Below are 15503 nucleotides of genomic sequence, written 5' to 3'. Positions count from 1 at the left end.
ATTCAGGTTGAGTGAACAGACCTTCGCTCTGTGTTTATGGTCAATATGAGCCTGGTTATCTGTTATTTTCATATGACAATGTCAATGTGGAAACAGTATCTACTGTGAACTACTGCTGGTCTTGAGTGTGTGTATATGCACGAATGCTTCCTCTGTCCAGATTCTGTTCTGTGTTTGAAAAATGAGCTTCCACACATCCTCAATCATCGCTGAATCACCTGCACGTCACAGATTTATTACATGTCATTTATTAAATGTTGTGTGTTTACTCTGCAAACTGTCTGGAAAAATACAGGTCAGACACCTGAAGTATAGACACAAAGACTGTCAGCTCACATTTCCCAGGTAAAGGTTGTGCAGCATGAATAGTCATGTATGAGACAGGCTAACACAGCCAGGCTCTCGGAGAACAATGTATTATTTAATCCGCTGCAGCTGCAATAGAAAGGTAAGAAGTGGGAAGAAAAGAGATGAAGAGACAGAACATCAAGAGCGGAGGACACTTCTCACTTCTCTCTGGACAGCTGGAGTGAGCGAGAGAGAGACCATTATATGTCAAGTGGAGAGAAAGGTGAAAAGAAAGAGAGAGACAGATGGGAGAGCAGAGAAAAGACCAGTAGCAACTGAAACTGCTCTTCAGAAACAACAAGCTCTGCTGTGAATCTGCAAAACAGACACACTTCAACTGTGGAAATCTTTTTGAAACAACAAATTAACCTTCAGCTGGACGTTTGTGTCGTGTAAATGATGACACAGTCCTGCTGAAACTAAAAAATACTGACTAATGTATCTGACAGGCTGCAGTTGTTGAGCAACACTGTGGGAGATCACAGTTAGCAAAATGGTGAGATGCAAATGATGTTACCGTGCTGCAGTTATTGCCACATTACTGGTTACTAGGGAGGCAAACAGTGTTTTCTTGTTACGTAAAAGAAGTGTGTGTTTGTGTGGGAAAGAAAACAGGTGAGCAGGAGCCAAACATGTATTCAGAGATATTTCCTCAGGTGTGACCTCCAGGCAATTTAATAACTCATCCGAATCCATGATGCAAATTCCTCATAGCCATGAATAACACAGAGGTAGAAACTGTAGCTGGTCTAAAAAGGAAACTGAAGAGACATCAGAGCTTTTTCACAACAGACAAACAGTTAAATTAAATCAAAAGTGCAATTAATAAAAATAATAATAGCTGCATTCTAGGTTGATGGTCCAGCTATTATTGGTGCTTATATACTGGCTTATTCAAATATAATGAAGCCATAATTATCATTATTAGTTAGAATAATGACAGCATCAGTCATTTCAGCAAAAGCCCCCAGTACGACACATGTTAATGAAATCCTCTAATGCCAGCAGGAAAACAGGAAGTTCTCACAGGGAGGAGAACAGGGTGGATGGATCCATCAACAAATCACTGGACCACTGTCTGACCACTGTCTGGCACAGTTAATGACAGCAGCAGCAGCAGCAGCAGCAGGTGATACGGCAGCAGGTACGGGTGCTGCAACAGCTCCATCACAACGTGTGGACAGAAATCACATCAAAACTGGTGCATGGAGATATTTTGTGTTTGGCACAGATCAGCAGAGACAAGTTGTCAGGCAACCAAATGCCAGTATGTAAACGGTGCCACAGAACATTTCAAATGACAAGAGGACACAAGTTATCTAAGCAGCTCAGAGACAGACGTGTGGATCTGTGAACAGATCTCAGGCCGAGTGAGTTTCAGTTATTTAACTTCATATTAACATCATGTCGTCAACAGGTTCATGTCCTGACTCGTTACTGTGACAGCTGGTATCTGTTGTACCAACGGCCCACACACTAACGGTTTCTCGTTCAGGCTAACGTAGCGACAGCTCATCACATGAGCTGGTTCTCTCAGCATTAGTAACATTAGCTGGCTCCTGTCATCACCGTTCAGTCCGTCAGAGTAAAACTTCAGACTCTTTAAATGAGTCACACCACAGCTCTGTCACCGTGTTGGTCAATGTAATGTGTGTGTGTGTGTGTGTGTGTGTGTGTGTGTGTGCGCGCGTGTGTGTGTAATTTTCTGAAACCTAAATTTCACAGTGTTGACTTAAGAAAATGCTTGTGAAATATGAGTCATTACTTCCCTTTGTGTAAAGTGTGTGCATGTGTAGGAGTGTTAGTTACCATAAGAAGTTGGATAATACAGACGCGCACGCAGATACATGCACGTGCACACAAATTGTGTGTTTTTGTTCCCCCATCGTGGTATTTGTGTTTGATCGTTACTCAGCAAATGAAGTGTGTTTTCTTTATAGATTAATCAGATGATTCATTTTCACTTTCTCTATAATATATCAGGGAATAATGAAACAGTTTCCAGGACCCAACAACATTCACAAATATTCAAATTCAGTTTTTCTGTTTAATATTATCTATGACAGAGAAAAGCAGAAAATATCCAGGTTTGAGAAGCGAGTGTTTGGTTTATTTGTTTGGAAAAATGACTCATCAGTGAACTGACTGATCATTTCAGTCCTCATCTGACAGGTTCTCATTTCCCACTGGTGAGATCTGAGGCTGGTAACAGTCAAAATGTCAAATATCAAAAAATATCAAAGCAGAAGCATTAAACCATTCACTTAATAGGCGAATGTTTTTTGTGGTGGCAGCAGTTGAGGAGCTGAGGGTTTAGAGGGGGAGAGAGAGAGAGAGAGAGGGAGGATAAAATGAACAAAGAGATGTAGAAAAAGCCTCTGCAGAGAAACGCCTCATATCTGTGGAGCTCAGTCTGATAAACACAAGCAGAGCAGAGACTCTGTCTGTGTCTGCTGCCGTCTCTCTCGTTTCCTCCCTCTGTCTTTTCTCTCCTCCATCTTTTCAGTTTGTTTTTCACTCCACTGCTCATCTTCAATCCCTTTACTGCTGACTCACACCAAATCAAAGCTTCATGAGTGTGGATCGATCCACTCGATGTCGGCCCCCACCCCTCACTGGTGTAGCGTTCCATCTCTATCTTGTCTTCTGTCTTTTGCAGAACACTTGCTTTGCTTTATTGTGTAGCAACAAGATGGCTACTGTCTGACTGTTACACAACACACAGGAAACCAGAACAACACCTTTTAAAACCTTGTAAGCTGGTTAATTCCTCTGCCCAGATGACAGGACACAGACACTCCTAACAAGAGCTCTGACAGTAAAACCGAAGACTCCTCTGTCTCTCAAAGGTTATTTCCAAAATATCTAATTGCATCAATATTCATCTGAACTCTTGTGTCTTTTAATAATATTTACAGGACAACCTGATATTTCTTTGTTTGGTAATTGAGATGTTTTAATAGGAAACAAATTTGTGATAAACTAGTGAAACTAAATCAGACTCTCACAGGAATCATTGTACTGGTTGATCTCCAGGTTAGAAAATAAGATATTCAGATTATACCACTCGTGCACAGTCATGGTCTGGCAAGTTCAAAGGCATCTTGTTCGTCTTATTATATTTAGATCAATAAAGCCTTGAAATGCATGGTCATCCACATTATTCTCCTCTGTGCTGGGGGGGGGGGGGGCAGATTAATGATTTGTTCAGCACTAAAATGGTATCGACCCTCAGCACTCAGCACAGACTGAAAGGGTGTGAGGGGAGGTGGATTCAGAGTCTATGTTTTTAATGACAGCTGTTGTTGTTGGCTGGACTACATGCCCCAGTGAGTGACTGAGTGATGAAGCTACACCATTGGTCGCCAGAATATCAGCCTTTTTCCCATTGGCTGTTGCTCTGTCAAAATGAACTGGTGCGACCATTTTCAGCACCAGCACCAATGAAATTCAACAATTCTACCCAATTTGATACAACAGCAAAAACAAAAAACAACAGGGGTTGCTGCACATAGTGTGTATACACACACACACACACACACACACCAACTGAAATCCTGTACAGAAACACCTGAGACTCCCCCTTGTAAATAAAGCCTCTCTTCCTCTGCTGCTCGTTCATCTTTAAGCTTGACACACAAAACTTCACATTAATAAAAACCCTGCCACTCTGTCTACACAGGGTTCCCTCACACACACACACACACACACACACACACACACACACACACACACACACACACACACACACACACTCGTTTGTTTCCACCTGAGTCTCGAGGGAACAGGTAGCTGCTTGGATTACCAGGAATGTTGCACTGGACAAAGGACAGTGCAGGGAGGGAGCGGAGCAGCACCCGGGAGACTGTGGAGGTATTTTCAGTGAAACCCAGCTTTCACACACACAGGAAACCCCGAGCTGTGAAGCAGTGTGTGTGTTTACTCCTGTGAGGTTTATTTTATGAGGACGTCATTCTGTGGATTCAGAAACAAGACGAGCTAAGTCCTACAGAAGGAGTCATTTTAACTAGTCCTGACATCAAGAGAGTGATTTAAGGTGAAAATGTATTTTTTAGCTGAACATTTTGGTTCTGTTCAGAGTAAAGGGTCGACACAGGAAGCAGTGACAGTTAAAGGTCACAGCTGAGGGATAACGCCGCAGCACAGATCCTCATGTTTCAGCCTGTGTGTGAGGGCGTGTTAAACTAGGCGAACTTGAAATACATCCCTTGATCATGAGCGATGAGTGCTTTTACTTTTTTTTTGTTTGTGTGTTTCTGTGTGTGAATAAATGTGTAAACTGCATCTTTAATTACAAAGACACAGTCCCCAGGAACATGACAGGACAAGTTGGTCTATTAATTGCTGTTTACAAAGCTGCATGCAAAGCAACCTGTGTTTCCTGCTGACTGATGCTGGTGCACAACATCCACTCACTGCTCTACATATCCAAAAAAAAGAGGCTTCCAGTGCAGTGTGGCACTTTATCTGTGTGTAAACGTGTCCTGGAGAGAGAAACTTCAAAGTAAAAATTAAGGCTAAATGTTTGAGTGAGCACCTGTCACAAAAATCCAAATGTAGGACAAAGACGATTAGTGTCATACTGAAGAGTGATTATGAGAGGGAGTTGACAGGTGTGTAGGTTATTTGGCCCATTTCCCCTCGAGGTGTCAACTACCTGCTCTGAACTGTCGCTCTGTTGACGACAGTGTGTTTGAATTAGACACAGTACTGCTTCACATCAAAACCAGGAAGTGGACATCAACACGCACAAGTCAAACCAAAGTCATGACTGTTCTGTTTTTAGCCCTACAACAGACAGTGATTCAATCCACTGGGCAGCAAGTGATTATTATTTTCTGTATTTATTAATCCATAATTTTTTTTCTATTGTCTGATGAAATAATAAAATAATAAAATGCCCCAAACAATTTCAACCAACGGCCAAAAACATAAAAACATTTAATTAACAGTGATATCAAACAGAAAAGCAGTAAATCTTCACATTTAGGTGATGAAACGCGAGAATGAGTGTTTTCTGTCTGCGGTCCACTGATTCACTGTTTGGGATGGTTCAGTCATGTTTCCTTTGAGTTATCATCATCACTATGGAGAAGTTAGAGGAGAAGTTCACACCCAGCAGCACAAGCACGTACCAACTCTCAGTCTTATCTATTGCTGAAGTATCTCACAGCTGAAGTGTGTTGTGTCTGGCGTACGGCTCGTCCTTTCTCTGACAGCACCTCGCTGCCTTTTCTTTAACAAAGTGCTTTGTCTTTCTCAAAGCGACTGTTTGTCAGCCCTCTTGCTGCGGACCATTGAATGGAGGCATTTCAGTGTCACTGGTGGCAGACCCTCAGCAGGTGGTCCAGCCGCTGCCCCTTGTCAGCTGTTTGTATTCTGTGCTTGAAAAACCTCATTTAAAACATTTTCCAAAAGGAAAACAGGAACCAAACAAGCCTCTGAAGATGTTCAGCACAAATTCCAGGTTTAATGTTTGTCTCTCAAGAGGAGGATGTAAATGTATTTGTGTGAAGATGTTTTTTGTTCCTCTGTGTCTGTATCAGTGTGAGGAGTGACCGCTGCAGATTAGCCTCCATTCATCCAGCACAGCTAAGTACTGTAAGTTAATCTAGTTATTCTAGTCCTGGTGTACACACTGTGCCCTGTCAAAGACACTTGGCTGAAAGCCAGTTTGCTTTTTGTTTCTCAAAGAAAACAACATCAATTTAATGTTGCCTGTGATGCAACCACTTTCAACTACATGCCAATAATATACTACAACTACATTCCATTGTCTCAGTACCTGTGCTCTGTAGCTACTCTCTGCAGTTACAATAAACAATCTGTCTAATAAGCTTAATCATTTTAGTGGAGAACAAAAGTCTTCTAGGAGCGTTTCAGACCCGGAACAATCAGAGGAGAATTTCATGATCGGCAGAGGAAGAGTAAATCTCATTATGTAACGTCCAGTCACAGACCAGGAGCATTCAAAACGGCTAGAGTCTGACGTCACATGTTGCTATTGAGATCACCACAACACAAATAAAACTCACCTTGCTTTTCTATTTCTGGACTAATGAATGAATATTAGAAGGTACAGAGAGTGCAACAGGCATCAGCTGTATTGTCCACAGTTTAATACTGTGGACAATACAGTCAGAGCGTCACTGCCAACAACAAGTATTATCATTCCTCTCATCATCTACACGTCCCTACGATCTAAAACATAGTTAAGCCTATTTTCAAAATACACATTTTATTTTAATAAAGTGTCACTGGTGATTTATGTCACGGGAGAATGTCTAAATAATTAAAATATGATGTCAAGTTCAACAGTTTCTACAGTAATGTCCTTCCTCCTGCAACAATTTGAATGTTGAACATTGGACAGAATAAACAGCAAAATAACTTGCAGCTACCAAAACCATTCTCAGTCCTGTTGGACAGCAAACCTGTGCTATTCTTCACTTCTCTTTTGTTTTGAATCTCTCTGCACCTGCATGGTCAATCAACATCCACCCTGCACACTTCTTTTGATCACTCTCGCTCCCTCTCTCTGTCATTCCCTCGTCCTCCAGTTAGCCTGGTTTCCAATTAATCCCATTACCTTCAGAGAGACGCTGAACCGCAGCAGAACAACAGAAAGTGAACAGGAGGGACAGATGACAGGAGGGGACACAAACAAGGATGAGAAGAGACAGGACAGCGCCGTGTGATGACACGAACAGCTGAGCGAGACAGACGTGCAAGCTGTGAGGCAGGGTCAACTACATGCAACACCACCCACATATTCAAACGCATTCTGGGGGACAATGGACTCTGCACTGCAGCTGAACTGCCCCCCTTTAACTCGCCAGTCTTCCCTCTCACATATAAACTATCTGAGCTATTTTCATTCACTAAACCCTCATCTCTCTCTTCTGACTCCTTTCTCTGTTTTGTTCTCATTCTGTCAAGTGATCTTTCATCACCCTCTCACTCAGCAGCGTGGGTGCAGTCTGGTTCCTTACCCCGTTTACTAGTGAGGGGAGTCCATGGAAAGCAGTCCCCCTCTGTCCACCAGCCAAACCCTCATCCACCGAAGTCATCCAATCGCCCTGATCACTAGGGCTAAGTCTGCTGTCTCGACTCACACAAACGCACACACGCACACACACACACACACACACTCAACACACACAGGTGTTCCCTTCAAAGGCAAGAGGAGGAGGAAGAGTCGGGATAGTCCAAAGGGTGAGTCCCTGATAGTGGTATAGTCCAAAGAGAGGCAGAGGAGCGGAGCAGTGTGTCGTTCACTTTAAAACACTGCACCGGCTGCCTGGCTTTTCCTACACTGCCCCTCTCTCTCTCTCTCACACACACAGACACACACTCACACACAAACACAAGCACAGACTCTGCACCTCACACCCTCACACTGTCCCTCTCTGGCTGGCTGGTTTACCGGCTGACTTGTATTCACACAGTGAGAGCTCAGATCAGGCAACAGTTGTTGAATTCATGGCCCCGCCTCCACCCCGCCTCCCCCCTACTGGTGGTTGCTTAGCAACTGGCTTCTGTGGGTGGGGCTTGTTGGAGTCCTCACATTGCTGCACACTCTGCTCTCGGCTGCCGCCTACTCAGGCTATATTTGCATATCAAGCCCCGGCCTGCCTCTGTCTGTCTCTGCTGGGGAGGCCAGTGGCTGTGTGGGCTGTGAAGAGGGGGAGGGAGGTGACTGACACTAAAACTGAAACAGTTAGTCGTCAGTGATGCAGCAGATTCCACGAGGTGGGTCTGACAGAGGAGACGGAGTGGTTGGTCACAGTTAACCAGCAGGAGAACGGAGGAGAGGAAGCTCTGCAGGGTGAGGCATCTGCTGCTCATTTCACTCGAAAACTAAAAACAGCTCAAAGATAAAATCCCTCCCGTGTCCTTTCACAAGAGGAAAAGATTCGATATTTGATATTTTATGGACAATTAATTGAGAAAATATTCAATAATGGAAAATAATCTTTAGCTGAAGCTAATATGATTATACTAGCTGTATCCCTCAGCTTTAACGTACATTCTTTATATCCAGTTTCTTCTCAAACTGTTGACGTATTGTGCAGTTGGGTGAAACTACAGTTAATCCAGTTTCCAAATTAATTTTCTCCATATGATTCAAAGTTGAAAAAGAAAAATCCTCAAATCTCTCATGAAATCCTTTCAAAAATGCAGAGGTCAATCTACACATTAAGCTGTTTCCTGGTTCTTACCGTGGCCTTAAACACATTATTTATTCCTCAGAGAGTCGACAGAAGTCGTGAGTGTGTGGGCTCTTCGTAATATTTCTGTATTTAAACTCCTGTCTCAGCTCTGCAGGGTATTTCATCGCTCTTTCAGCTGCCACTCCGTCCTACACTCCTCACTTGTATCTTTTAAATTGCTCCTATTCCAGCTGAATGCTGACCAGACTCTTGTCAGAGTCAGAGAAACAGAAAACAACTGGGAGTCAGCGCTGAGGAGCCAGCAGCTCCAAACAGGTCTGTTACTGTGGGTTGGTGGCGTCAGGCCCTTCAGGCTCTTCAGGAGTAATTCTGAATTCAAATTCAACGTAGTATCTTGTTAGTGTGAAGTCAACCTTCACATCAGCGGGCACCTTTCCACTTTGTCCCCCTGAGGACTCTGACATTAAATGACCACAAACTGGGGCCACAACTGAAATGAGGACAACGTGAACAAACTCTGAGCAGGTTAGAATCAATTGAGGCTGAAAATGCGATGACCTGGTTTCAGTCTTATTTCTCAAATGCAACACTTCTGCTTCTTACATCTGGTCACAAACTGCTTGATGAAATCTGATTTCAATATATTTTCACAGATACATTTCCTATATGTATGCATCATTTGCCCGATCAAACTTCCCTTAATACGTTTGTCCTACTTACAGTTGAAGGACCTGTTCCCCAAGCTTTGGAAACATAAATCACATCACACTCTGCTGCCATCACAACAAACCCCCTCCGGTCTCTGTGCTACCTGAAATAAAAAGAGACGGATGATAGCTTCTGTTTTTTTTTCTTTTTTACCTTATGCTGCTTTTGTCCCTTTTTTATTTATTTTATTTTATCATCCATCTTTCCTCAGAGTCTGCTCTCCTCAAACATTATATCTGTTTTGTCATTTTAATGATGATAAAGTCTCAGATATTCTGGGTGTATGTACGGACGTCTTGTCTCTGTATTAGCTCAGGTTTCACCACTTTACGTTGTGTTGCAGTGCTGTGAGTCAGCTGCATCTGGCAAGAGCTGACGGCAGCTGAGTCAAAACTTAACCCCACTAAAATTACAAGGAAATGTCAGCGACCTTATTACCTCCTCACATCTCTCTCTCTCTTCAACCCAATGACATATTTTCAGTGTTCTGTTAATTTCCTGACTCACAGCAGAGCCGTAGCTGCTGGAGTCCCGGTGGTTGTTGGAAGTAGTCTCGTGCTGATGAAGTGATATGAAAATGAGAGAGAGGTGGTGAGAATGATGAAGAGGAGGAACACGATATGATCCAAGCTCACAGAGCCAAATAAAACCTAATTATGTGGAAAGGAATGCAGCCTTCCTACAACCTCCTTTCTCTCTTGCTTTCTCTCTCCTTTACTTCTCAAAGACGTTGGCAGTGGATCAACCAATGGCCTGTGGCTATTTGTTTATGTGCAATTTGTTAGAGGGTTGGCCCCTTTCCCCCTTTTCACAGAAGCCATTTACAATTCTATTCATGTCTACCTGCCTCATTCAGACGGCAACACATCGTTATGGGCCGAGGGCCTGGGTTTCACCACATGCTTTCACAAAGTGTTAACACAGTTGTGTTAATGCTATTCAAAGAGGGGACGACATTATTACATTAAAGTGATGAGGGTCGGTGGCCATGATGAAAAATCTATATTATTCTCCTCTTAGAGGATCAGACAGGAAGTTAAAGCCAATACATTCACACCTCCACACACAAAACACACTGTGCACAGTGCAACCACATTGTATTAAAAACCAAACCAACCTAACAAATGTGTGTAGCAGAGTTCAGCTGAAGCAGGTCTTGGGGGATCCTCAACCAGCTGCTGCGGTTCGCAATGCAGCAAGACGAATGGTAGAGGAAGAGGGTGGGGGTAGAGATGGATAGAGTGAGAGAGGGAGAGGCCCCACAGATAAGAGAGGGAAAGGAGAGAAGAAGAAGCTCTCAAGAAATAAAGGAGGGAGGGATACTGTTCGGGGGGCAGTGGGCTGGTCGGCTGCTTGTCTGAGCTGTGAATGCCAATAACTCTGCTGCTGCTTCTACCAGATACACGGAGGTCTGGACGTAAGAGAAAACACACACACGAGTAAACACGCTTCTATGCACCACCACATACGTACCAACAACGTTGTTATTCACCAGTAAACTTCCGTTAGGGCAGCAGTTCTCCACTGTGTCCTTTAACTGCTCGGCTCAGCCAGCCCTGGGTTTTTAACCCTCTGTGACGCACTTGATTCTCCAGCCTGCTGAATTCCTTCAGTGCACCCACCCCTGATCATTTCCATAACTGCAGTCTGAATCACGGCCGGGACTGATGAGGCCGCAGAGCTGTGCCACACTGACAGATGTGTAATTTCTGGCATAATTGATAACTACACATAATGTCAAATGTTACACTTACCATAATTATCCTCTATTGTTATACAGAGCTGGGGTGTGGGAGAGTACTGTACATTTGGCTTGACATCTGTTACAGAGCCTAAGATCTGCAGCGTGAGATTCACTATCATGATAATGTAGGTGGGTGGTGTTGGTGAGAGGGGAGGGGTCAGAGAGAGTGTGACAGAGAGATTGAAAAGGCTGAAAACTGCAGAATCATTTATATTCTGCCTTTGACAGGCTTCATAAAAAAAAAAAAAAAAAAAAATCAGAGCATGAATAACTGAGTCTCAGTTCATGTGACTGAACAGAGTCTGAACAAAATGACATTTCAGGTTGACTCCACTACATCAGGAGGCAACACACATACAGACTGTACACACAGCCCGTATAGACAAACACCTAACAACAGCAACACACAGCAACACACATTTACACTCAAGTACACGTATAAAAGGACTCAAATGATGCACTACAGCTGAAACAATTAATAATTTAATAGGCTAAAAATTTTGTGATAGATTAAAAAATGAAGACAATTCACTGTTTCCAGCCACCAGGGTATTCTCTGTTTTTTTTAACTCTATGATAGTTTATTGATTATCTTTGTGTTTTGGACACATAAAGCTCAGGGAAACTGTCATGTTTTGCTATTTTCTGATCATCCTACAGACCAAAAGACCAAAAAATTTACAACCTAATCACTAATGTAATTGGCAGATTAATGAATAATGTTTAGCTGCTGCCCTGATTTGCACATTTATGAGCTCATCCCGACATGAGGGATGACGGAGAAAAGACTGGTCACGTTCTTTAAAGGCACGGCTTCTTATAACAACATGAGGGCGTACTCACACTGACGAATGGACTTCATAAATCTTATTCTTGCACTTAATCCATGTGACAATATCAACCACTGTGTGATGGACACAAACAAGAACAGCATGAGCAAGAGCAGACTGGCACTGCAGACACATGGCCAGTATTATGTCCTGTTACTAAGAACAGATATCAGATATCAATCATCTATAAAGCAGTATTTGATCAGCTTTCACAGACATGCAGTTACATTAAAGTAGTAATTTATCCAGTAACACAGAATATTTTGAAGCAGTCCTGCAGCTCAGACACATATGGGCTGAGCCACTTCCCACAAGAGAAATCAATCTGTTGGTGACAATATGGCTGAAACACGAGTGAAAACAGGCCACTGGGTTAGTGGTGCCTGCAGGGAAGCTCTCACACAGTTGTGCAGGTATTGATTACTGTTAACATGGTTGGAGTGTATCCGTTTATGGAAGGTCACAATTTATGTCACGGTTATCAGATAAGATTGCCTTTATTAGTCACACAGTGGGGACATTCACAACAGTGGGGAAATTAATAACAGGCAAGTGTCAAATGTGACAAGATTCAGAAAGGATGTTTAGAAAGTGGTGAGAAGTTGAAGTCACATTCACTGTCACTGAATAACAGGTGGAGGGACATTTATTTTGGGAGTATATGTAGCAATAGTGCAAATGACAGAACAACGGAGCATTCAACTGCAGTGGCAGCACATATTTTTATATTTATATATTTGTAGATAAGTGAGGTGCAAATTGGTAAAACTCATCTCGGGGTTGATGCTTCTGTTAAAGTGTCGGAGATTCCGATCGGTGATTGTGTGTTTTTGAAACTTATTTCGAGGCTGCATTCACCCTTTCATCCCTCAGCTCAGTGTAGCTGCGTTGTTTCTGGTTTAACAGCCCCGTGTTGGACAGGTGACAGGTGTGTTTACAAGGTCTGTGCTCTGAACGACAACACAGCAGGAAAAGAGAAAATTAGTGGGTTCACCCAGGTGATGTGTTTACATCAATGCTGATGGGAGCCACCCACGCCTACTATATTAGCCAATGCACTGCTGTGATGAGCTGATTTTTTCTGTGTTGCATCAATGACAAACCTCGTTAATTGGCTGATAGAGTTTAACTTTCTGATGCCAAATCTGCATCTACATTGAAGCTTTCTTCCTTTTGAAACAAGATCATCAGTAAAAAAGAGACGGGACAAACAGAGACAGTCTTCTGTCAGTATGCTGAGCAGGCCCGGCTAACATCTGACTGACAGCAGATCAAAGCCTGATGATCAATACACGACAAGGCCTCGCATCCATCAAATCACTACCAGACCACTGGGACAGCAGGTGACAGAGGAATCAATGAGGAAGTGAGGAAGAGGAAAATAAAGACAAGTCTGACTCTGATTGAAAACTGAGATAGGAAAACGAGAGAGAGAGAAACATACCACAGAAAGGCTGAGAGAAGGGGATGATCAGAGTTAAAGAAGAAGTTAGAGCAACATTAAAACTATAAAACATTAACCATCACATCAACGACCTCTGGTGTATTTGCTGTTCGGAGGTGAGGAAGAACTATTACAAAGCCTCAGGATGTTCAGTGTTTAGTGGAGGTTTTCACTTCCTCTATTAAAAGGTTACGGTGGGTAAGGAGGGCAGTTGGTGTGAGCTGAACTGAAACAATACAACCAGACAATGCAGCTAATTAGCCTGACAGACAGACGGGAAAACACTGAACCATGACAGGAGTCATTGGCCAAGGTCGAGGGATATAAATGGACTCTGCAAAGAGATAAAAAAATACAACAAACGCCCTCTCTCTCTCTCTCTCACTCTTTCTCTCACACTCACACACACACACACACACACACACACACACACACACACACACACACACAGGTATCTGACTTCAATGAATATGGCTACTGAGCAGGATGGTACTTAGCAGATGTTGCAAAACAAACAATAGCTATGTCCAAACTCAAGGGTCGCATCCTTCGAAGTCCACGAAGGCCGAACCGAAATGAGACGGTCTGGCCAGTGGAGGATTTCCACTTTGTGTCCCTAACTGTGCCGGCACAGCATGTCATGTAGGGACCAAACATGTGATAAACTAAATGATTGACATTATCTTAAAGCTCTGTATTTTGAGACCTTCAGCATTTTCTTTAAGGACAAGCTCCAGTATTTCAGTTCTGGTAAATACAGGATCCTTTCCTTTCAGATTTCCAACACAATCCGTGTGTGATTGTATCCGCTTCTCTGCAGGACATGAACTTCTTCCATGTCTGAATGGGAAAGGTATCACTTTTTTTTTTTTTTTTTTTTTTTAACCTCACCACTCTGTGTTACGGTTCAACATTAATAAAACTACATGGTTTTTCCCACTGCAGTATTATTCCACCTGCTCAAAGAGAAATCAGTGTTGTGGTTTACAGACACCCGGGTGTTAACACAGGAAGTTGGCCTTAGTAAACACTTCGCTCAAGATGATTCCTTCATTTACTCACAGTTCTTGTTTACATGGAAAAAGGTTACGAGCCAGCTGTGGTTATTGTGGGTCGTTGTATGTCGCAGTGTTATGACACTGCAGGAAATACAATTTTGCTGAAACACCTGTTGCAGCAGTTTGTGGAAGCATCATCTTCCTCTATCACTGAATTGTAACTGAGCCTCTGAGGCTGAGGAAACATGTGAATTTGATGTGTAACCTTGGTACAAACTCAACCGAAGACTCTTTTTCTACACTTTCTACACTTTTGACGTCAGAACTAAAACAATGTTAAATCATTTTCATCGTCAAAAGTTGTGTAACAAAATATTGCAATGCAAAACTTTTGCAATACACCAGCATGAAGGTACATTTCCTGGAGCTAAAACAATTGAGCACAAAAATCTACTTTTTAATTCAAAGATTTGGTTGAACTACTTCACTTTCCTCCCATAGAGCCTCACAGCAGAAGTCTGAAGTCTGTGTTTCTGAGAAGAACTGTTCTCATTTACATGTTGTTGTTAAATATCGTGTTTGCAAATCTCCCACAAACTTCAAAACAACGCAGCCCCTAAAAAGTTTGTGTCCTTTATGATAATTCCCAGTCAGACGGTGAATCAGCCCCTGAGTGTAACTCTGTGCCATAACTCCCACTGTGAGTGGGAGTAAGAGTGAGTGAGTTTAACTGTTGTTTATGAAAAGGGGGAGAAAGGGAGAGAAGGAGGAGGCAGTGATCCAGAACTGAGCTCCTGTGACAGCTTTTCTATGCAGTCCACACATCACAGGACAATCAGCGACCTAATTAAACAAACAGAAAGAAACAAGGGACACAGGGAGAAAGAATGAAAGAGAGGGAAGAGAAAGAAATGAAGATGATGATGAGAAAACAAGAAGGATGGACTGATTGAAAGCAATTGAGAAAAACAAAGGAGAAAAATGGGGATAAAGAAACAAAAAGAACTGCAGAGAGAGAGAAAGAGAGGGAGAGAATATAAAGAGCTGGGGGAGAAAAATCAATGATTAAATCAGGCAAGGCCCAAATAAAACAAGAGCTGCAGACTAGAAAGAAAGTAAAGTTAGAAAATGGAAAGAGGGACGGTAACAGGAGTAGTGAAGAGGGTGCTGTGTTTTACTCACTGGCCTTGAGCAACGAAAGAAAAACGCTGGCTCAGATTTGGGGGCAGAGAGACG

General features: G+C 42.7%; 1 protein-coding gene across 7 annotated transcripts in view; it reads right to left on the bottom strand.

Moving 5' to 3' along the window:
- rab11fip4b (RAB11 family interacting protein 4 (class II) b) overlaps positions 1–15503 on the bottom strand; it is a 50909-nt gene that overhangs the window by 17402 nt on the left and 18004 nt on the right. The window contains exon 1 of one of the 7 annotated variants that reach the window (XM_071503279.1): positions 7362–7826. The exons of 5 other annotated variants lie outside the window; for them this stretch is intronic. In XM_071503279.1, the coding sequence (XP_071359380.1) occupies positions 7362–7439 (78 nt within the window). In that variant the 5' untranslated portion in view covers positions 7440–7826. Of the gene's footprint in view, positions 1–7361; positions 7827–15503 lie in introns of those variants that run through there. One more of the 7 variants, XM_071503281.1, reaches the window with a different exon arrangement.

This window comes from Trachinotus anak, unplaced genomic scaffold (assembly GCF_046630095.1).
Source record: "Trachinotus anak isolate AG129_WGS33_773 ecotype Australia unplaced genomic scaffold, CSIRO_AGI_Tana_v1 ptg000019l, whole genome shotgun sequence".
Classification (NCBI taxonomy): Eukaryota; Metazoa; Chordata; class Actinopteri; order Carangiformes; family Carangidae; genus Trachinotus; species Trachinotus anak.
This window is presented reverse-complemented; position numbering and strand designations above follow the sequence as displayed.